The sequence below is a fragment of the Cataglyphis hispanica genome, chromosome 6 (genome assembly GCF_021464435.1).
Source record: "Cataglyphis hispanica isolate Lineage 1 chromosome 6, ULB_Chis1_1.0, whole genome shotgun sequence".
Lineage (NCBI taxonomy): Eukaryota > Metazoa > Arthropoda > Insecta > Hymenoptera > Formicidae > Cataglyphis > Cataglyphis hispanica.
Window position 1 is genome coordinate 5557770 of NC_065959.1, and position 25621 is coordinate 5583390.

At 31.9% G+C, this 25621-nt stretch overlaps 1 protein-coding gene across 1 annotated transcript in view; it reads right to left on the bottom strand.

The window, feature by feature from the left end:
- Window positions 1-25621, bottom strand: part of LOC126850323 (uncharacterized) — a 51418-nt gene that overhangs the window by 5979 nt on the left and 19818 nt on the right. Inside the window, exon 2 of the mRNA XM_050593194.1 lies at window positions 820-857. Within this exon, the coding sequence (XP_050449151.1) occupies window positions 820-857 (38 nt within the window). The remainder of the gene's footprint in view (window positions 1-819; window positions 858-25621) is intronic.

Genomic DNA, 25621 nt, shown 5'->3' on the forward strand with positions numbered 1-25621 from the left:
CTGTGGGTGAAATAATCGTACATCTGATTTATTACGTGTTATCCATGAGCGTTCAGACAGCGTTACATTGCGGACATTGAACTAGGAATATACTACTTGTATTTATTGCGACAAATGCAATTATACTTTAGTGATGGAGTTATAGGTGTGACGGTCAAGAGCAGGAATAAAAATAGATGCAAATATATTTGCATTTTTCAGATGTATTTATATTTAATTATATTGATATAAGCAAAAAAGGAGTATAAAATAACAATATAAAAAAGCATGCATATATATATATATATATATATATATATATATATATATACTTGCGTATATAAATAAAAAATAAGGTAACATAAATTAAATAATGATATAATTTATTTTATATAATAGTGATAATTTATTTATTAATAACATAATATCTTTGCAACTATAAAATTAATATATTTCTGACTACGTTATAAGTTACAAAAACATTTCGTAATAGATCAAATTGATTAGAAGATCTTATCTTTGTTCAAGTATAAGTCGTACAATGGTTGGCGTTAATAATCGTGCGGATAATTATCTTCATATAAACTAACTTAATATAATATGCGAAAGGAGAACACGAGATGTTTTGAAAACGATTTTGAAAACGAGATGATATCTGCATGAATCTGATGATAATCCGCGTAAAATATGTAAGCGACTACTGAGGCAATCCTTTCGCCTTACATATATATCGCGATTTCCGATTTAAATCAGGCTTTAACCATTCGAATTATAGCACAGCGTGGCGATACTATATATGCATTCTCTTTCTTTTTGTTATTTAAAAAATTTTTTTCTTACCTCGTGTTCGACAGCGTCCTCGGGAACCGGCGCTCCATCTGAAACAAAGAACAGATCTTTGTGAGAAAGGTTGCATCCTACTGGTAGATGTGTATGCGACACACACACAACACCGTTAAATTGAAGGTACCGATATTTACGATCCAGTTATGCACCGTAAGCAAAGAGCGAGATGTTTTTTTTTTTTGAGACAAACATGCATCCACGAATCACGGTGAAACGACTTTGATTGTCGATATCGAAACTTGACAAAATATGTTGCAGTCCGTTAATGACCATCCTCGCTTAGCGCGTAGACCATTGAATCGATCGCTTCACTCGCGAGCAATAGCTAATTGCATCGTGATTTTCAAGGAGCTTTATGGAACACCTTGAAAACGCTATATAGATTACATACATAATATCGGCAACTGCAAGAGATCGAATATATCGTGAAAGTCGATAATTTATGGTTCCATATATCATCGGATTAAGAGTTACTTGAAAATTGTGTGATATTGATTTTTATTTTTTAAAATAAGCGGATTCAGATATTTTGCAACAATACACCTGAATTATGATGTAGTAATTTAAGTTATTTTTATGCTACATAAATTAGTATACGTGTCTTCGTAAAATACATTTTAATACTACAATGATAAAAGAATTCCTTTCTGTGGAATACGATTTTTCGTCTGCAAAACCGGCTACTCTTGTTTATGTCTTTGAAATAAATTCGATTGTATTTGTCGCTTTTCATGAATGCACTTTTAAACGTTAGTTTATATCTACGTTCCTTTTGTAAAAGTATTGATCGCGCACAGTGAGATTCATTTAAAAATACAAAAACATGTAGAAGAAGAGAGAAAAATAATCGCACGTTGTTCCGTAGCATCCAATCAAGCCGTTATTAATTAGCTCGCAGACATTATCGGACATCCTTAATTAGTTCCTACCTTACTGACGGACGATCTTGCCGGATTTCTTTCATTCTTTCGACACGAGAGAAAGTCAATTACGTCGATGACAAGTCGTAGACGCTTACCGAGGATTTAGTATGTCTCCAGAGATACCTGTATAAAGTCAAGACCCCTCACTCCCTCGGCACTGCTTGTCAACTGTGTTTCTGAGATACACGGTACTAGGCTGACAATGTTTCCGACATTTCCGTCTGTTTTTTATTCCATCATAAATCTCGGGAGTTTTAGCGTTATAAATGAATTTACTAACTTTTAATGAGATATATGATATTTATGTAATACTTGGATTAAAATAACAATTGCGAACAAAAAATAGCTAACATGTTTTTGATTAATTTTACAAAGGGGCGCAAGTTTATTTTTTCGCGAGATGATTTGCAATATTTTTTTTCAAAGCGTCATTTTTCGATTTATCGAGCTCGCGGCACCATCCGATTTTCGGATCGCATCAAAAGAAATTAGCTCAATGGACTTGTTAAATCGCGATCTGTCAGTGGTATTTCATCACGCCAATTATGGCTCGCCGCAATGTAATGAGGCAGCAGCCGCCCGCCAATTTGTTGGTGCGATTCCGCGGGATTCTGGTAATTTATCGTGCCGCGTATCGCGATCAAGAATCACGAGTCTTGATCACCTTCCTTAAATTGTCAGATACGGCATCTCTTTGAAACATATTAACAAAGGGAAAAGTATATATTTTTATTTATTCTGATATACAGCGCGCGCTATTCATATATTAATAGTCACTAATGGTCTATGTCTATACATTCACTCTCAGTTTCATTTGTCACATTTGTTATCATAGAAGCGCTTCGCATTGAATTCAGAGAGGAAACGTTACACGATGACACGACAATCGGTCTTCCTTAAACATGCACGACGTACTTTACTTTCTAGCGACGAACCGCGAGCGCTTTCTGCATAATAGAACAATCAAGTCCAAGTGACGAAAGACACGCTGGCTACGTGTTTCGTACGGAATGTAAATCTTGAGTAATAATACAGTCTGCTAGACTCTTACTTTCGACAATATTGCCATGCATTGGCAGATCTAAAAAAATTATTATTTTGCTCATATATAGAGAATGCATTGTAAGACTGATTTACGTACTGTAATTATATATTAATAATTCCATTTATTGTGCTGATAAAAATTGATACAGTAAATAATTTTTTTCTATTTATTTAGCATGTACATATATATGCGCTGTAAAATTTTAAAAATATATCGTTTTATCAAAAAAATATGACAAAATATAAACAATAATATTTTATATAAATAAAAAATGTATAATTAATTGTATAAGTAATATTATAAATCCTTTCAAAGAGGGAGAGGAAAGGTAATGCATATTGCTACTCAACTAACTACTTATTAAGCATCAATTTACTTGCATGGCCCCATTTTTCAATGACATTCTACGTATCCTGCAACAATGGAGATGACACCAATGCGGGAATTCCGCTTCCTCGCGTGCGGCGTCGTCACACTCTCAACATTGTCCCAGCGACACTATTTGCGACACAACCGGAGATGACGCTTTACCGTCGCGCTCGTCTCGCGTGAAAAGAACATTGCGCGATCATTATAGCTTAATGAAAGTTGATAAACTTTGCCGATTTATGTCACCGCTTCGTGACATGCGGTGATTATCTCATCTATCGAGATTTTTAATCGGAATTTACGTTGCATATTTAAAAGAACATTATTTTGCGAAAAATTAAACGGTTGTCAAAACACTATTCATGCAAAGTAACATAATATTTAAAGTGAGTGTTTACGTAATTAATATTTTAATAATTTTATATGTATTTAATTCTTCTTGTATAAATTTTACAATAATTTTAATAAAGAGATCTTAATGTACATTTGGCAAACAATAATAATGCAAATTTACAGAAAGTAAAAAAATTATATCTCTCTCGTGCAATATTCGTGAAAATACACGCTAGACGAATAGACGATACACTGATATTAATGGAGGAACGAGACGTGTGTTTCGCCATGTTACAGCTTGCAGTTTCCCATTTCAACATAGCTGCACACTACTTAGAAATTGTAATGAATACGCGAACGACATAATCAAATCGCAAATCAGGTTGGATTTTTATGAGCGCTCCGCACAACGACGAGGAAGTGATTACCATTAACTGAAGTGCGCTGCCCCTTTTGTTTTTTTTTTCGCCCTAAGTCACGAAGGGAAAAGACGCGAACTATTACGTTCCGTAGAACGAGAAATTTTGTACTGATTGAATTGAAATCGAGGAATGTGTGCTTCCTGCTTTCGCAAACTTTCTGAAAAATTAGTGACGTCGGTGCCGCTGGCATCGGCACGTAACCAGATATACCATAAGATATGCAAGACGCGTTCTTGTCAGTTTATCAATCTTCCGGATAAATTACTAAACATCCAAATAAAGTGTTCAATTCTTTAATATCGAACAAAATAGATTTTAAATGATATTAGTATCTCTTTCTTTAAATATTTTATTAAATAATTACATAAAATAATAATTTGTAAATATTAATATAAAAATATAATTTAATTGTATAATGTGTGAAATAAATACTTACATACTTCCATGCTAATAAATATTTAATAAAAGCAAAATTATAAGATTGTAATAAGTGATCATTGCATCAATTAATCGTTGATGAGACAAGGGCTTAATTTTATATTATTATAAATGTCTTGATGATTTCAACACAAGGATTATTCTTGATTTTCTTTCTCGCATATAACAAAAAACAACTTTACTTAGTTAATCGATCTCATGATCACGAGTCTTGAATCTACATCTTGAATCACCGTCAACAATCTCAATAATTCAATGAATGGGTGGAACAAAGCTATATATTTTCCTGGTTATTTTCCGTCCGAAATATTGTGATTTTATGTATAGTATTTGAATAATTTAATAATTTTTAGAAACTTAATAGTTTATTTAATATTGTAATTTTACGTAAATTTTTTTATTGTTCTTCTCTAATTTAAAAAAAAAACTAAAATATTTATAGAAATAAATATATCATATTTAATGTTTTTGCACTATTTATATTAACAGGATTTTGCCATTTTGTTATAATCATTACAGATTAGGAATTCGACGATAAAACAAGTCTAAGAATGTTTTGATTTATTTTATTGAAGGCATGTTATTGATTTAGAAAAATCAGATAGCGCAACTTGCATTGGGATGCATCGTTAATAATCGATAATATTATGGGAATCTCGCAGTATAGAACGTGGGAGTTGGCCACACCTTTATCTTTGAAAGATTATGTTGAAAAGGACTGCAGAGAAGAAACCAGGAGAAAAAGAGATAGAGAAAAAAAAAATACGCGGCTCGTCTCTCGAAAATATTTCTTGAGAGTGAAAGCATCCGGTTTTCGCTATATAATACACCATCCGAGCTCCACACGGTCTGCACTGCACGTTATACGTATTATAGTAGCGATAACCTCGTAGAGAACGTGATGACTTTAAACTTTCGTTTAATTTATCACAGCGTTGGCGAGAATTCAATCACAAACTTTCTCCCGAAAGGAAGTCGCGATGAGATTGGTAAACTACCTCTATTGCGATATTTGGTTTAAAAACCTTCTTCTTTTGTATTATTATTTATCTATCATTGAGTGACAAAACATCTTTCGCTACAATACTTTTCGATGATATAAATAGAAAATAAATAGCATGTGTAAAAAGTTGCACAAATATTTTTAGTAATTGTTATATAGTTGGATGATAATGATGATTGGTATAAATAATAATTAAGTAATTAATTTTTTGCATCTATTTGTTCTTGTTTCATATTCTTTGATCAAGATACATGCAGACGGGCTTATGCAAAGTAGTTGGAATGATAAAAAACTTTTCTTTATCCGGATGACATCGAGATGTTGCTAAAGTAATACCGATGTCGAATTGAGTAATAACAATTTTATATAAACACAATGCATAATTAAAAACCGTTGCGCTGTTCAACTGATAATATTTAGCCAATGTTTTATAGTTATAAATTAACGTTCTGCAATAGTTCATGGAGATTAAATCAAATGTCTTTTTGCGATTTATCGACAAATAAGAATTTTGAGATTCGATGTTTTAAGGAAAAAAAAAAATTTTAAACCTTTTTCGTTTGCGTTTAAATCTCCATTCTTCTCTCGAAGTATTAATCTCCTTTCACAGTTGCATTATGTTGAAAGTATATTATGAATATGGCGCTCTCTTTTCTTCTATCAATTTTGTTAACATTTATATACTAACATTTAAAACATGAAATATATATAAAGAAAAGAAGAAAAATTTTTAATTTTTTAAATAATATTAACTTAATGGTACGATGTTGGAATGATGGTTAAAAAAAATGCATGATATATTATCAAGAATAATATATATTTTTATTCGCGTCTCAGCATGGGAAACAAATCGTGAAAGTTGCTGAGAAATCTAGGTTTGCAACTTGTGCTATTATATATGTTAAGATTCATAAATATATTCCATGAGAACGTTATAAATAGTGAGGAACAAAGCGTAATGGATAGGATTAATTAAGAATTAGCTGCGATTTGCACAATTCTCTGATGTAAGAACTTAATTTCTAATTAAATTTTTAATTAAATATAATTATACAAATATTTTTTAAAGAGTTATTAAACAGGTTACTCAATTCTCAATAAATGTTACAAATAAATTTTTATAGCATTATTTACATATATTATAAAGTACGCACACAAAAATAATAAAAAATATATTAAATAAAAGTTGCAATTTAATTAATTTAAGTATATATAAAATGCAAATCGAATATTTCTCAAATATATTCATATAATTTACAAAATTTTAAATATTATATTTAATATTAAATATTAGAAAAGAGATATATCTCTAAAATAATAGAATGACGATAAGAGTTAACAATGCCATATCCCATTTTTGACTGTGTGAATGTCAACCCACTGACAACTAGTTAGATGAGATTGACCTTGACAGTACAATCAACCTATTCAGCTAATGCTCTAGCGACCACTGGCATAGGTCGATGCCACTTTCACGATCAGAACTATATAATTATCTCGCTACGAGGGTTCCTGTGAAACTTGTTTTCAGAACTCGGATATACAAAAAAGTGGGACATCCTACCGCTTGATCATAGAAATTATATATAAACTAGACTAAAATTATTTTAAATGTTAAAGTTAGAACATAGTTATTAAGATCATTATATATTATATTAAAATAAAATCTAAAAATTTACGAACAAAAATAAATTATATAAACTCTATTTTTCTCTCAATCATGATTTGATTAATTTTGATTATTTTATCAAATCAAATCATACAATCACGTTATTATGAACATTTATTTCTATACTCTATAATCGTTATATAGCAATACAAAATAAAATAAATAAAATAATAATTGCAAAGATTTTTATTGCAAAGATAATAAAATAAATTTTACTGTCTATAAATAGTTCAAAATTATTTAAAAAAGAAAATGTCTTATCTTTGGTTGGAAATTTAATAATTAATCTCTAAAATTCTTCCAAAAGAGAAATTTAATAGTCGTTGACTTTCTCTTTGTTTAAATCACATATAAGTGCCTTAAAGCGACACTATTAATTGATATTTCATCTTCTATCAACTAGTATTGATCTCGGCATATCACTTTCAAAGTGGAATTAATCATGATTTAACATAATCAACTTTATTTTTTCTTTCAGATTGTATTTATGGATTTACTCTCTGACAACCAATTTTACAATCAAAATTCTCATACATATTATTGATGATGATTGATCATCAATTTCAGTATAAACTTTTTTATGGATTAATTAAATCTTATGAGACACTAAAAAATTTATATATATCAAGACTAATATATATATATAATTGAAAGGATTGACGTTAGATGCAGTTTTGGCGTAGATCACTGAAATTCTCAACTTTCTCTTTTTCTTTATATCTTCGTTGAGGCGTACTTAATTTCCGGGTGTCACGAAGTATATAAATATATATAAGTATATAAATATATATTGAGCACGATGACGAGAATTCTCGATGTTCTCTGTAGCATAATTTTTCTTTCAGGTACCGGTAGATGAGTTAACGACACGGTTTAGGACGTAACTCTTCGGGAATCGTGATTCCCGTTGGGCACGATCGTTGTAGATCGTTGCGATCTTTTCGACGGCTGCTGGAGAGGAAAGTGACTACCGATTATCCCTCATCTTGCCAATTCCATGGCATAAGATATGTATAATACCTTAATCATTCGATCGTCGTTCCCTGCAGCAGGTTCTTTTCTCGCGATCAGGCACGAATGCTTCTACGTAAATTGCAATGCTTCACTTAAAAACGCAAAGTTTGCTTTCATAATCTCCCTAAGGCTAGCCGTAGAGATTCATATTATTATATTTTTCTTCTTGGTTCTATCTAGAAAAATTTCTGTATTGAAAAGGATAGTCTTCTTCCTTCGATTTTATGTAACTTTATTTTTATAAGAATTTTTTATGGGATTATACAAAACTATATAAGCTTTACGAAAAAAACTTGTATTCTAGGACATTCCGTCGTAGTTTCGAAATAAATCGATAGTTCCTCGCTGTCATTAAACCTTCATGTGATGCGTATCGATGGCAAGTATGAAAGTACATGGAAAAAAACAAGTGTCTAAGAAGGACATGGCATCCTTGTTACCGTTTTCTTCCTGCATATCTAATTACCGGTGGGATCTAGAGCGCTTCGATCATTGGCACAAGGACGAATTGATCATTAAGATTCTGCGGTAACCAATTAGCTCCGAGACGAATATGTTCGCGAGCTCCGATATGTATTTCTATTTCTCCCGTTACACTTCATTAATCAAAGTCATCCTAACAAAGATGATGATTTTCAAGATAATATGTTTTTCACTGTACATGCAGTTGTCATCCTTAATGTTGTGTAATACTGTTGTGAGAGGAAAATCGATGAGTACAAGTTTACACTTGTTAAATCGAATTTATGTTAACGAAAGGTCAATAATGCGTTAAAAAGGCTTTTCATCGCGTCGTGATTTATGTATTCGTCATAATTAGAATATCATAGGTAGTTGTGAAAATATTATAATTGAAAATGTTCAGGTAAATTCAGATTAAAATCGTGTTCTGTCATTTTTCAATATTAATTAAATCATAATAAAATGTGTACTCAATATAAGCATCTCAATAAATAAATATAAACATATATAAATATATTATACATTTAAAAATTAAACTATTTTTTCGTTGCAATTATAAGATAAAATATTATAAAAAAACACAATTTATATTAGATTATTATAATATTATATATATATATATATATATATATATATATATAAATTCTTTTTTAAGTAAATATAAGATTACAAAAATAGACAATTGACAAAAAATAAGAGAAGTTGGATCGTACAAGATTATTCTCTTTCTCTCCATGTCTACGATCTTTGACAATGCAAAATTGCTACTTGAATTGCGGATGCTATTTGAATAATTTAGATGTGTAGCGAAATGATTTAATTATTATTCAAGTCAGTGTTCGTTTTATTGCACCAATCTGTGCCAACGCAGTCATCGATTAACAAACACGGCGACGTTCTAAGGCAATACTGATTCCTCGTTTAGAAGTTCAATGATCACCGTGCATTAAAGGGTATTGTCCGGAATTAATGCGCTCCAGTTCTACAGAGTGAGACGCGAACGGAACTAAGCATCCTACATGGTCGACCGACAGATAATTAGTCATTTTCTTTATTGCGCTACACACAGAGGCGTAAATGTCAGCTGATCTTGATTGAAATTATGCTTGAAAGCTTGGTAGGCAGAACCGGTAAAAGTATCGATAGGAGGCTATTACAATGCTGTGCACAATCAAAAGGCGCGATGTAACATTGCGAATTACATTAGCCAAATGCGCCCCGGTGACAATTAAAACAAATTTTATTGAATGTGTTTCGAAATACTCGCATACCTCATATCCAAACATATCTCGGCGTATAAGCAGATAAAAATGTCTTGGCTGCTTTGCAACGACAATCGTTCTATTTTTAGCGCGACGAGGTTCGGTCAAGAAAGTATCGCGCATTGTGCGCTTCGTTAACCCCTGTGTAGGTGTAACCCGCAAATACATTACTCGCTCAAGTTGAATGATCCGGATTGCGTAGGTGGTGCGTTGTCTGTGCGTGGCTACCGCATATGATAGGCGACCGACAGTTGCTCGGGAATGTACCCGGCGCATTTACAACGCGTGAATGTTTCGCCTATCGATTGTGCGCGCAGGATAATAGGCATAATATGCGTGCCAAGGCTCACGAGTCACGCATGATCCCGGGGTTCACGTGATCCGCGCGATAGCGATCCCCCACTTTACGTCATACACGTGCAGAGACTGTCACGCAAGAGTGATGCACGCACGTATCGGTCACCGCCGAGAAGAGCATGTACTTTCACACGCGATCTTGCCATCTTCGGTGTCCTTGTCAATTTTTGCTGCGCGGTTAATGGATAATAAGCAGTAAATTTACGCCGTTCGCGGATCCCCATGCACTTTCGCGCGACCCGCGATACATCACTTTAGAGATAAATCTACCGGTGCGTTATGTCGAGAATATGTATGTACATATTTTGGGATATGATTTTGGACATCGTGATACACATCCTCGGTGGCAGAGTGTTATTTATTTACTTTCAACATCACCAATTTGATAAATTTTATTGTAGCAAAAATATACGTATAGCTTTACCAAAACAAAAACAAAAAAAGAAAAAAAAATTAAAAAATATTATTATGTTTTTTAAGTAAAATTGCTGTAAAAATATAAGTAAATATATTATGTAATTTTTTCATATGTAATAAATTTTGTATATATTATTTTACATAATTGGTAAAGATATTACAACTGTGCAACATATGTATTAATAGTCGCTATATTTCAAATATAAAAACAATTGTTTTAGATAACAATATATGCATATTTACGCAAGTCAGACATAAATTGTCGAGTTTTGCTTAACGTTTTACCTTCAAAAACAAGATTTTGCTTTTTTCGCGTGGAAATCTGTGGTGAGCACAGTTTGTTACACATCAATCACTTTACTTGGTGAAACTGTTTCAGTAATATCTTCTCAGCAGGTCGCCGCGTACTGTTCCGAGTAGCGTGTAATGTACGTTTCAGATTTTACTGTGCGATATATATGTAAATTTGTAGTAACTCGGTCGTCGTTTTTATAACGCAGTCGGCTAACAATTTTGCGGAGAATAAAGAGCGTCAAGATTTTGTTCTGCTTTCGAATCTTATGTTACGATGTCGCTCATTACTATTTACTGTTCATTCATCCTGTCAGCGTAATTGATTATTTCTTGCAAAAACTATTTGTCAGCAGAATTAATGATTAGAAAGCGCGTACAAATCAAAGCAATATTAGAATACAATCAATTATATGGAACCTACCTAAAGAAATCTTTATTGACAGTTGCTAATTTGTACTTTATTGTACTGCTATTAACACGCCATTATCTTCGTCGCAGACGGCAAGAAATAAACAAAACGCACTTTCACGCAGATCCGAAACTTTCGCGAATGTGTAGAAAGCCGATGCAATCGATTGATAGCATGACATCGGGTTATCGTACATCGGCAACGAGTTATAAGCGTGCGGGAGGATAAACGTTTGCTCGAAGATCCGGTGAAAGTAAACGAAAAATCATCTGGTTATCACAAGAAAGAACTCTCTCATGCACGCCAAACTTTCTTTTGCATTATAGTGTTGACACCATCTACATTATTCGAGTTATAAAATGATGATCGAAAAAGTAGGTTTTCTTTCAGCCTAATAATGAATCGCGACTCTAATTAGTTTACGTTAACATGTCTGACAGAAATCCGCGGACCAAATCGGCCATATAAATTATTTTTTATCAACAAATTTTTTCCTTGTCCCGATTTATTATTATTATAATAAATTTTTTGTAACTCGGTTATATGATTCTCAACAGGTTTTCTATTTCAACTTTTTTTAAGCTCGTCTCGTATTCATATCTTGACGCATCGTCATAATAATTTTTGAGATAATTATCCGACAGTCTAATGAAATGGTTAGATATATTTCATAAAATATGTTAGCATGTTGGATTAATAGTTGAGAATTGTAATATAAGAAACAATTATGAAATATAAGAAGCAATTATGATTTTATCTAATTTCTCTTGGTGTCTCTCAAATTAAATGCTAGTATTTAAAAAATATATATATAAATATAAAATAAAATTGCATCTAAAATATAATTAGTTAATAATAATTTGACAGTTAAATAATTTAATAGATCCAAAATCCTACAAAATTCTAAAAAGTATTGTTTGCGGCCAAGGTAACTTAAAAATATCATAGTCTCTTCGATTCTTGTTCTTTTTTGCTCCTTCGAAATAAACTAATCTCAATATGCTATGTGCGTACATCTTTGTTATTATGGAATCACTTTCACGCAACATTCAGAGAGAGAATCTCCAATCTCCGGCAATGCGTCGTCACGATATCTCTCTCGGCTATGACCAAAGAACATCTCGCAAAAACGTGCCGAGACGCGAGCTATCGCTTCCTGTTTAATGTAACTTTCTTGACTCATTCCGCCATAGATTCTTACCGATCTAATGACTTCCTTGAAATTCGCTTGAAGAAATCTCATTCGCCTAACGTTGCAGTGCATCGAAGTCCATCCATATACGATAATAAATTAAGAATCAACATAATCGGTGTCAAAAAAACATAGAAAGCATAATAAGAAGAACGTAATATATATTCGATATTATATCAAAAAATTATTTGAGGATAGAGGCTAAAATTTATAGCAGTTCTTGATCAGCGTCATTTCAGTTACAATCAATCTCGGACAGTGACATCACCGAGCCATCGAAACACACATTTCTCGTATTCTTTTTTTTTGTGCCATGACATAAATATCGCGGGTACACAAGAATACGGATAAATAATCTCACAACTCGGCGAGTGAAAGATATTCCGGTCTGACTGAAGCACCGGAGAAAGTGGCCGATCTTCGTACGAAGGTTCCCGCTGTTTCTCGAGCTCATCCTGTCGTTCATGAATCGTTATCGCAAATCAAACACATGATCGACTGTTGGATCGCCTACACACGATGATTTACGATCGGGCGTTTAAGGATCGCGAGCACGATGAATGAACGTGCTCGCACATCCATCGCTCTTTCGCCGGATAACAAATTGCCACTCGTTTGTCTAGGAGAGCAAATTCTGGATCGTCGATCGCAGACCAGAATGCATCCTTGCTCTATAAAACGTCGTGGGTCTCCATTTTTTTCGAAACCATTATAGGAGGTTAATATATCGTTAATACGAGGCAATTTGTCAAGAAACGCGTTAAATCTCAACGGTGGTACTTGATTGTCGAGAGAGATACGAGAAAGTGGAAGATTAGGATCACTCTACTACGTATCTCTAAGTAGTTGATAGCTTAGCTTATTTTCAGATGTCTACTATAGTTCCATAATCGGAAAATCAGTATTTCTTGCACACCAATCCGTTGTCTAACAATATGATTTTTGCCGGTGATTATCTAATAATACTTTCAAATTGCAATGAGAAATGCCGGTATAAAAAAGGTACATAACAACGTGATGCAAGAGTATGAGTTTGATCGTGTACTTCTGTTCGTATTCTCACAACTTCCCGTTTATATCAGCTTTCTCTCGTAATAATTAAATTTATAAAGAGCCTCATCCTAATTTGCGAAACAAATTAAAATTTGCCACGCTTGCCAATCGCGAATTTAATATATTATTGCAATTTGATATATTGTTTTTTCGCTTTAAAGAATTTTAATGTAATATAGTTTAATTTTTCGATCATTTTATAATTATATATACGAATAATAAAACGATATAGATGTAATTGAGATCTTTGAAGAAAGCTAAGATATATTAAAATAAAATATCTATTCGTATTTTTGATAGATTTCCTGATGACTGTGTGGCAAGCTCGTTCTGCTATTGCAATAAATTATCAAGTCGCTATTACAAATTATGTATCCTTATATAGCCAAGAAACTGAATAGTATCTTGTTCGCCATTTTTGTCAGCTATTACGTTAGTATAAAAAAACACGCGGATGTTATGCTCCCAAGATAGAACGCCCCGAAGTCCATGACAAGGCTAATAAGTACATTAGACAAGACTTAATGGAGTTCCGGTATCGCGGGTCAAATTCTTTGACATTATATTGTTAATTTTATAAGTAAGTCTAATGTAAATTTTATAAGTACTTTAATACAAATCATTTAATATATGCATCGCATTTTTTAAAATAGTTATAAATATTAGTAATATTTAATTAAATCGCATTATAGAAATATGATACGCTTTTTATGATACGTTTCTGATACGCTTGTAAAATGTAATATTCGATATACACTTAAGTTTATTTTTAAAATTAAATAATTATTTTAGATGAACGTATTTTAGATCATTTAAATTTTAAATTAACAAATCGTACATAAATCTTATCAATTTTTTCAGTTTCTTAATCTTTCGCGATCGATTTTGATTTTGTATCGAAACGAAAATCGATGTTGACCGATACATGACAAAGTAAACGTTACAAATAGCACGTCCTTATTTATGTGAGTTGACCGGACGAAGAATGTGTTTCTTGACTATACCATTTTCGTCTGTCAATCAGGCAACCGTGCATTTGATCCTGATAGAAGTGGGACAGCCAGGAGACCAGAAAAACTCAAGCGCCATTACTTCACCGGGCCGGATATCTTAAAAGGCACGAGGGTCTAGCTTTTCGCGATTTCCATACAAATGACGCCAAATAATTTTCGCTCCGTGTTCTGATCTTCGGGCAGATCTTTTTTGGAGCATCACATTAAAAGAAATCTATTCATAGAATCACAGTCGAGAATACAGAGTTCAGATTTGTGCTTGCGAATTTATAAGATTACAGAACGACTGAAGCGTGTATCGAATCAAATAGCCGACGATTCACCAATACCTACGATATTCGCGCTTGCTCGTGTTTAAGCTCGTTAGCTCGGCATTCGAGCGAGTATTGAAATCGACTGGCAATGAGGTGTCGTGCATTTCGAAAGAATTAACCGATACGGAGAGAACCGGAAAAACGAGAGGAACCGCTAGCGGGAAGGCATTTCTAGAACGCGATTTGTTACATACTTTTTTCGAGCGGCTCTTTAAGGAAGACATATTATTAGGAAATTTCGCGCGGCAACCGCATTCAATTTCCTTTTACGTTCAGGAAGGGCCTTGGTGAACGTTAACAGCGCGGACACAGCATTATCTGTGCTCTGCTTTCGGAACATAAAATAATTCTTTTTGCGCTACGTTGAAATAAGCAAGGAATGTTGGAGTGTGTAACTCGTGAAGTAATAAATCATTATCGAACATTTGTTGGAGTGTCATTCACGCGTGTTTATTAACGTGTCGATATCGGGATTATTAATTTATTCAATAATCTTGTTAATGATCACGAGCTTACGTAAAACAAAAATTAAATATATTATACGTAAATGAATTTCAAAGAAATATTTATCCATGTCTAACTATTTCTAGATAAAAGTAAATATATGAGCTACAGCAAAACCGCAAATTAAAATTATCAAATATTACGAAATAAAGCAAATGATCTGACTGCATCCACATCACCGCGCACATCGTTACATATAATTATTTCAAATTATCAAGCAAAGAATTATGCGAGAATGAAAAAAGTATTGAGAACGGATATCAAAGCTGATATTGATAAATCAGACAGTGCTATAATTTTTCTTTTTTCTATATGTAAAAAATATATTCTTCTTGCAACGACTATAAAAAAGCGTTAATATTATATAAATGTTGCAACATGCATATGATATATATATATATACATCTAGAAGTTAACATGCATTCCTTTCTAAAATATTAGAAATTTTTTTAGAAACGATTAATTGTTGTTATCGGTTCGATATTGTTTTAGACAAAAATTTAATTTGCTGATAGTAATGAATGCACAGCGATAGATTACAGAGGAAGAAATACAATATAAAAAACAGAAAATTTATCTGCAAAGACCATATATCTTATAAATCCGTAATGAATAGAAAAGCAAGGATAAATCGGCGAAGCTAAGCCGAGCACCGGCCCGAATCGAATTATATGAGATCGCATGAAAGAACTGATCGAAATAGCAGATTACATAGATCAGCGATGTTTTACAAACGTAATTAGTTTCTTAATACTAGTTTCTCGTATACTATAATTTTGAATCAGATACAGATATAGTTTAAATCAAAGCGGTGCTAAGATTACATGCCGACGAGTTCTGGTCGCCCTACACACCGTCAATTATCGCGAAGTATTCGGAGAAAGTAATATTTTTGCATTCTATTCTCGACCAGTTAGAAATGAAATTATAACTTTCTTAAGCGGAAGTAACATCAAAAATTCCGTATCATACTTTCGTGCCTTTGCAAAATTAATGATAGTCATTGAATTAAATTAAACTTGATTAAAATAAAATAAAATTACATTTTAAGAAAGTTAGAAACTTTCATTCAATAATACGAAAAAAAAAAAAATTTTAAATAATAGGTATTTAAACGAGGTGCTTTCACTTGATTTTATATAGCACGGTTAATATTAAGAATAACACCGTAATAAAATTGAGATTTAAAAAATGCTGTTTGCGCGGGACATCTCGTGAAGGAGATTTCTCACCAGATTTGTTTTTTTCGACTCTCAGATGTGTGACGCTCATTCTCATTATTTTAATGACTGCTGTGAATTTTTTTACACATCTCGATCTATTTGCGATTTTTTTTATCGTTTCGCACTGCGAATTTATATATCTGTGTTCGTGGACCTTCAATTACGCGCCGACAATAACTAACGATCGCTCTCATCGAGCAGTCCGATGAATCTAAGTTGTTACAATACGTAATGATCATATTAATCATGCGTGTAGGTAACGATATGCGATAAATATACACGATACAGTGATTTCTCGTGCACCGATTACGAAAGATTTGCACAAGTATTAAGTAATGCGTAGAACAGTAAATCAATTGTGTAAAAGATGATAATCGCGTATATCTTTTTTATGCCGTTCCGCATATGATAATGCGTGAGTAATCAAGAATGCTTTTCCATGTATTTTTAGCGCATAAACACATGTAGCAATTATAATTAGTCATATAATGTCCATCCATTCAAAGCTAACATATATGTCGATTATATGTAACATCGACCATAAGAAATCCGACAAAAGACTGAGTCAATTCATTGATTTTTTTGATAAGTAAAATGTAAGAAAATTATAATTGGAATTAATATTAAAATTATTATTAAAATTATTAAATAGTAAATATCTAATAATATACTCGCAAGGTATGTTTGTGCCGATTGACAAAGAATCCATTGAACCTTGAGAATCAAATATGATAATTGATCACCGATCGATGATTTCAAATTGCAAATTAATTAATACACGTTAATACATATGTTTGTTTAGTTATCTCTATTTTTTTTTGTAAATAAATACTTTAAATATTTTCATTTTGTTTTGCTATTGTGTAGCAAATCGCGCTTGTGCGGTTCCGAATGCGAGGATTCACTTTCTAATTTGGACGTCGGTCCCGCGTATAAATTAAGATTCTCGTTACGGGCTTTGTAATTTTTACGCGCACTTACTGCTTCGCACGAGCGTCATAGTCTGATTAGCCTGTCGACCTCTCTTCATGCTCTGAGATAACACGAATAAGCCGACATGCGTGTCATATGTAACACGCATATATATGTATATATGCGATTTACCGAAACGGATGCGTGAATGATCACCATAGGTTGTATCAGTAGACATATTAAGCTTAGCATGTAATGCGTGAAGAGAGAAGAAGAAAAAGAGAAAAAGAAAGAAAGAGAGAGAGAGAGCGATGTACGTAATTGTATTAAATGTATTGGAATGGAATCTCAAAGTAGTCGCGTGCATCGCTAGTGTTGGCAATCGTCCAGAAATTGTGTAACGCTACTACATCAAAAAATACGGCTGGCGCCGAAGGAGATATTCTCCCTCCGATGCGCAATAAATAGTTTGATATACGTCGATTTCCAGCCATTGCGCTTTGCTAAAGAGAAGCAAAAGGAGAGAAGCAGCTGCATATATTTGCATGTGATACTATACATCAAATATCTAGACAAATAATATTTTTTGCCATCCACGAAACAAAATAAAAAAAATATATATTATTACTTGAAGTTTTGCAATTATTGGAAGTAAATGATAACCGAAGATCGCTTTGATACAAAAGTTCATATTACATTGTAACGTCGAAAATAATCATCAAAATTTCAGCACGCTATTAATAATTGTCAATAGATTTAAAACAAACATGTTCTTTGAAGATAATGAAAAATGCTGTGGAGTTAGTTGAATGCCATCATTACAAGTCGCATACATTTGCAATTGTTTTCACAGGTCATTTGTCGGGATGGCCGCGATTTACATACGCAAGTGGCAATGCCGCAGCGGAACGTTTCCACGGCCGTTACTGCGAGACATTGCAACCTTAGTGATCAGCTCTCGATCGTATGCAACTCTCGCGGCGCAATAGCTGGCGCTTTTCTACGGCACGAGAGGATCTTATGCGAACCGCGAGCGTGATGACGGTGTTCGTGTCGCAAGAGAGCGCCTACCTCCCGTACTTCTAACGTTCGACTTAACTATGAATAACATCGGTACAATCTCTGGATATATATATTTAAATATACATCCATTAATTATAGGATTAAATGCGGATATAAAGAGAAAACCATATGTGCTTATAAAATATATATGCGTATATAAAATATATTTGCATGCTATACGTTATATAATACAAATGATAAAATAAGCAAATGTCAAAATAGAAAATATAAATTTTCAAAATGAAAAGTAATACTAATCATTGCTCGAGATGAATCAATTATTGTCATATTAATTCACATTCCATTATACGTGATTTTTCCTAAAACTCTCTAATATATTCAGAAGTTCTCAGATATTTTAGTCAAGCCGGTTAATAGTGTCAATAAACTGCATATTAAATTGGTTCTCGCGTCTTTCTAGGTACAAATATCCACGTTTGTCAAGGATAACGAGTTACGATAACTGGTTTAGCAAGATAATATCTCAGAGGCCAACATACTAAAAATATTTCCAATGTTTTGTATTGTGGCGAGAAAGCCTTTCCTTGAAGTCGTAATGAAACATGACGGCAATACGATAGAAAATACCATGGCGATGACGATTCGTGAATGGAATCCTGGATTGAAAATTTTATCGCCCGATGTGGGGGGACTCGCGCGTGTATGTATATAAGAATAAGATTCCATAAATCTAATCCTAATTGGAATAGTCCAAGATCGACACATGCCATTTCTCTAATGAAACTCCAAAGGTCACTCTTTATGCAACAATAAGATAGATAATGACTTGCGAAAGAAGCGTGCAATCTTGGTATAGAGAGTTCATGATTGTTAAGTTTATTTCTAAACCATTCTTCGAACGGAGGCAGTCAACCCAATGCCGCGGCAAACCACGTTAATTGTGTAGTCGCCTAAAGGCAAACCGCAATTGCAAATTACTATTTTTTGTTTCAAGCTTAAATATATGCGTAATCTATCTATCTTAATTGCACATTTATACATATTAATAACAATTTATACATTATACTTAAAATGATTTTCTAATAAACTGCCATATACCCGATCTGTAATTATCCAATGCCCAAGTAATATTTTTCAACAGGTTTTCTCCATTCCGGAAAAATATATTCAAACTATTACTTTCAAAAAAAGTAATATTCCGCCTTTATTTCTTTGACGTAGTAATTTAACGGGTATCATGAAACACGTCGTGCTGGCCTTCGTCTATTCGTTCGCAATCGACAGGGACAGTGTCTTTATCTTACAAATGAGTCGCACCTGTTGCGTGTTGCAATATCGTTGCGGCAGGTCACGGTTATCGGTGACGATAATGGTAATTCGCCTCATATTTTATTGCCTAGGCGGTTCCGCAAACGAACACCATATATATATATAACCAAATGCACCTCAATAGACGATACACGAAATGAAATCGTTATGATAGAAAGTTCATACAGCACCGATATGTGATAGCATATTAATTACGTAGCTGCGCTTGGACGCGTGCGTTATTTCTTATCGGCGCATCGTTTTCTCCTGTACTCGTTACGGTAATATTTTCTTTATGATTTCCCAGTCTCTCTTTTCCTCTTCTTCTTTCATATAATAAATTTGAACAAGTAAATACTTTTATGTTATAAGCCTTTGCTCATGCCGTTATCCATCTCTGACAGCTGCTAGTTTCAAATAACTGTATACAAAATCAGTCTTGCCAGATGCAAAGCGAGATGCGTGTTTTATAATTAATCGATGAGTCAATACACATTGTAGCACTTAAATATTTCTTGGACTTGGATAGAGACTTATTGACATAATGATTAATAATTAACGTAATGGAGATTAAATCATTATCTAAAATTTAAATAATAATATTTTGAGATAAAAAAACGTATTTATAATGAAATACATATAATTTTTTTATCAAATTAAAAAATTTACTTAAAAGATTAAAATTAAATTTTTTAATAATTTTGAATCTTATACGAGCAAACGCTATGCAACTACACTTTTAATACTCGTTAATATACTCTTTCAATTAGCAATTTAGTGGAAATCGATTACTGGTCGATCTTTAGAGGAACACTTTCTCGCGCATCAAAGAAACGTTTTCTAATGACGAAAGACCTGTGCGCGTTAATAATGTTCCATGCCATCCTGTCGCGATCTCGTCATTAATGCATCTTAAAAATTTTTCTCCGATGACCGCAATCTCCGAAGATTCGGACCGTTTCAAAGCAGCCATGTCACGAGCGTTTTTGCAATCTTTGGATGCGTGAAACGATCAACGTGCACTATATTGCTTCCTCAATAAATTATCACGTCGAATGTGAAAATAATATTGACTACGTAAATTGCTACGTAAGCTATGATTGCAACAATTCATTACCTATATAAATCAATCAAAACACCATGCATTATACAAATATTTTCTTTTACTGCCATATAAAATTAGATAAGTCATTTAATTTTTCTCAGATTTTCTTGATTTTACCGAAAAGAGATCTTAGCAATAAATATTAATAAATATTTTTTTTTTATTTTCCTTAAGTAACAGATTTATAATTATATAAAATAAATAAGAATAATAAATATAATTTTATTTTACTTATATCAAGGATATAATTTTTAATCTTTGACCATATATTCTTTTCCCGTTTCACAACTTTTATCTACTATTGTTTAATTTGATTGCAGAGTGCATTTGCTTGTAATAATCATAGTGCACGTATGAAGTTTGATAAATCGGTAAAAATATATTTGACAGAGATTGAGGCGGTTGCGCATAATAATTTTGCGGCAAACTTTCGTCAGCAGCGCGTTGCAAAATTTCGTAGTAGACGCGTTTCGTAGTACCGCTATTAGATATGCGTCTCCATAAATACGCAAAGTACTATTTTATATAAAACGCACAAGAAGAATGCACACAAACTCATAAAATATTTAAACGCGCACATTTCAAGCTAAACGAAATTCTTTTGAAGAAAAGGGAGAGGATTAATATTCTTATCAAATTATTATTTTTTTATATAAAGGGTCTTGGAATGATACATTTTTTGAAACGCAGGAGCAATAATTGTTCTCCAAAAAGTTTCAATTTTTAGATGCTTATCTTATATACATATTGTACATTATATATATACGTAATAAAATTTTTGTCCATTTCTCTCTTTTTTTTTCTTATCACTTTAAAAAAAAATTGATATAAAAAATAATTTTATATACAATACTTACCGGCATGACGTACAATGGCAGAATTGTAATATACTATGTTGATCTGTAAAACACAAATATATCAAAAAATTATATAGCATAATAATTAATATTTCAAGAATAATTATTCCACGCACGTAATTAAATTTTTTATTTATTTTTGAAAATATTTTATAGAAAATTATGTAACTTTTTTTGAAAAAGTTTTTTTTATAATGTTATATTACTATAAACCTGATAAAGAAAATCTTTTTTTACATAAATAATTTTAGACCTTAAGTACAATGTTCAAATGATTATGTTCCATAAAATAAATTAAAATGTATTATTAATGCAAAAATAAACAAAAAAAACAACGTTACAAGTAATAAATAATAAATAAATTATATATAAAAAGCTTGAGATTACTTTACCGTTGCCCGATACTTTCCTGCACTTTCTTCTCCTCTCCTGTTCATTCTTTACTGCTTTGTGACACACACTCTCGAAAACATGGCTAATTATAATTGCGCATGCATTAATCAACGGAATAAAATGATTCTTTGCACGGCACATCCGAACGTGATATATATATGTCATTACATTGCGACAAAAAACGCAACGCGCGGAAACTGCAAGACTATAATTTGTTTGATATTCAAAAATTATATAGTCACACTTTATTTATTATAGCAAACTATCTCTGATTCCAATAAATAATTTTTTTACATTTTAATATAAGCTAATAAATTAGATATAGAATTAAAATAAATATTGCGAAGTGGCAAACAATCTGCTTTAACGAGTAGCCATTGTCTCTATGCATTTACGAGTTGTCAATCGAAAGAATTAAATAACTTTGCGAAAATTGTTAATTATAATGAAAAATGATTACTTTTCAAAATATAATACGAAGCTGTAGCGACGCAGGAATGTCAAGGTTACAGCGCGACGCGCTGTAGCCTTGGCATTCACGCGTCGCCGCGTACTCGATAAGACGTAAACAATACGCGCTAGGGAGCAATAGTAACAATAAATAGTTATTCTCTGTGTTCAACCTTCAACCTAGCCCGCTATGATGTACGTCTTATCATTCGCATGACGACTCTCATACGGGAAAGTCACTGCACGTCGCGCTCCGTATATCGTCATATATTTCGGAAAACGATAACTCTTCATTTCAATTGACGATTTTCAATTTGTGCAGTTAATTAATTCTTGCAATTTACGACTCGTAAATATATACAGACAATGGTTATTCGTCAAAGTAGATTATTTATCGGTTTATTCAAGTATGAATGAAACGTAGTAATATACGAATCACAGAAATGAGTAATATAATAATAACGTGATACAAAAAGCGTTTAATAAAATAGGTGCTTTTCGTGACATTTGTACGTTTAAAATATATGTAATACTAAATTACGATTATGTATGTTTTTTTTTATTCTTATCGCGTATTTGAATTAATCATTGACTCGGCTCGAGTCATATCGCCTACGGCATTTGGTTAAAAGTTAAGTTGCTACTAATTATTATTTAATCTTTTGGTCATTGACTGAATGTTGTAAGAATACAAAATAAATTTATTTTATTAAAATTTTATCGTAGTAGGTTTAATTAACAATAAAGACATAAATTTAACGTTCGCAAATTACTGTAATTTGTAAAAATGTATTTCATGAGATTTATTAAGTTGTAATATCAACAAAATATATCGTGCAAATAATCGGCAAATTAAATCAATTTTTATTATTGCAATAAACATAAATTTAGAGTTGTATAATTTTTAAATATCAAACAAATCGTCGTTTTATGTGACCATAGTTTCCGCATTATGCTTCATAATGTTAATATGCATGTCATATCCGGGAGTGATGTGCGAAGTGTCGCGTGATTAAAATTAACTGTGTTCTCGCGAGTGAGTGCCACAAAACACCGAAGGATGAATATAAGAAAAGAGGAGGAGGTCCAGGGAGGCATCGGGCGACGGCGGAGCAACCGTGAGGTAAGATATTTATAATATATATATATATATATATATATATATATATATATATATTTATTTATAATTACTTATATAAAAATAAGATTTTTATTTTATCACATATTATATAAAATTTTATTTCATCTACTATAATAAAAAAAACTTTTCTCGAAAAATTATGTAATCTTTTACAAAATATGTTCAAAAATGTATAAACAATACAATTGCGTGAATAATTATATTTTGAAATATTAATTATTTTAGATATTGTTTTACATTGTTTCGATATATTTGTTTTACAGATCAACGCAGTATTCTACAACTCCGCTGTTGCGCATCGTATTGGTGAGTCTGAAATTGTTTTTTTATATATATTTTAATTTCTAGAAGATTTCAATAAGATAAAATAATTCCTATATTTATTCGCAATAAGAGAAATTGACAGTTAGGATGTTCTCCTATTTATAGTATCAGAGAAAAAATGATTTTACACATATTATACTAATTTAAATTTTTACTATAAATATACGCAATTAAAATATTATACAAAAATGCATTTATTTTATTATTATTTTATTAATTGCCATTAATAATTACTGTTTGTGATAATATAATGAAAAATAATCACTTAAAATTTAATTCTTCACCTAAAGGAGAAAGTGAGAATGATGTTCTTTCTTTGCTTGAGAGAGTATCACATTTCATAATTTGAAAGTAAAAGAATCACTTTTTTTACTTTATTTGTAAATTATTGTACTTTACACTAATTTAGATCACTTTATCTTATTTCACTTACTTTACATATAATCACTCGTAGAGAGGAAATAAATTGCGTTCGATATTGCTTCATGATCTCTTCATCAAGTATTCAGAATTATATAAATGAGGACTCTATTTTTGCCGACATTTAATGATATTTATTACGGAAACGCGTAACGCGTAAAGAAAGAGTAATGTGGAGTACAGTATAAGAATTTCATGATTAGACGTGACTGAAATCGCGAAGACGGATGAGTTGGTTCATTAAACGCGTCTCCCGATATCGCTCGCATACCCGACATAATATATAGCTCGAGTTTCCGTGCCGCTAATTATACCCTTGTCAATCAATCGGCAGCAAGGTACGATCGTGATTAAGAGATCAAATGATGCGCAAGCGATTTCATTTGATATCGATTTTAGAAAAGATCATTCGCTACTTTGAAGTACATTAAGAGCTCAAGATGTGTTAAATTATTTTTATTGCTTTGAAAGAAGAAAGACAAAAATCAACGTGATTGATTCTTTAATACTGATATCAGTTTTTTAAATAACAAATTCTAAAAATTGTGTATATTAGATATAAATAGTATGTTGAAAAAAAATATAATATTATATGAGAACAATATATTCAAAATCCTTTATATAATATTTGATAATTAATAATATATAAAACAATAAAGAATTTTTGTTTTAACATAATAAGCTTATATTTTACAATGATTTTAAGAAATATAGTTGCGTATAAGTAAATAATATTTGACTATTACATAACTATAAAATTATACATTTTTTTTAGTTATTTAAAAATACATACAACTTTATAGATTTTAGTTTTGCGTAATATAAAACTGTTTACGATTTATATAAATTATCCATCTTTCCCTTTTAAAGTATAAAAAATACCGCAATTTTCAAGATATTAGTCAGTCAATCAATTAGTCAACAACTACTCTATGAAATGATTTATTTCTGCTAATGTAAAAACACGAAATAAAATTTATATGCTAAGATTAGATAACATACTTATTAAATTGCATATATCACAATAAATAATAAATAATTATCTCTGATCTATCGATTGATGGTTGCACGTGGACTGCTGGTCACTGTTACGTACATTTCTTATCTATTGATGTTAATTGTCACACTAAATCGATATTCTATTACC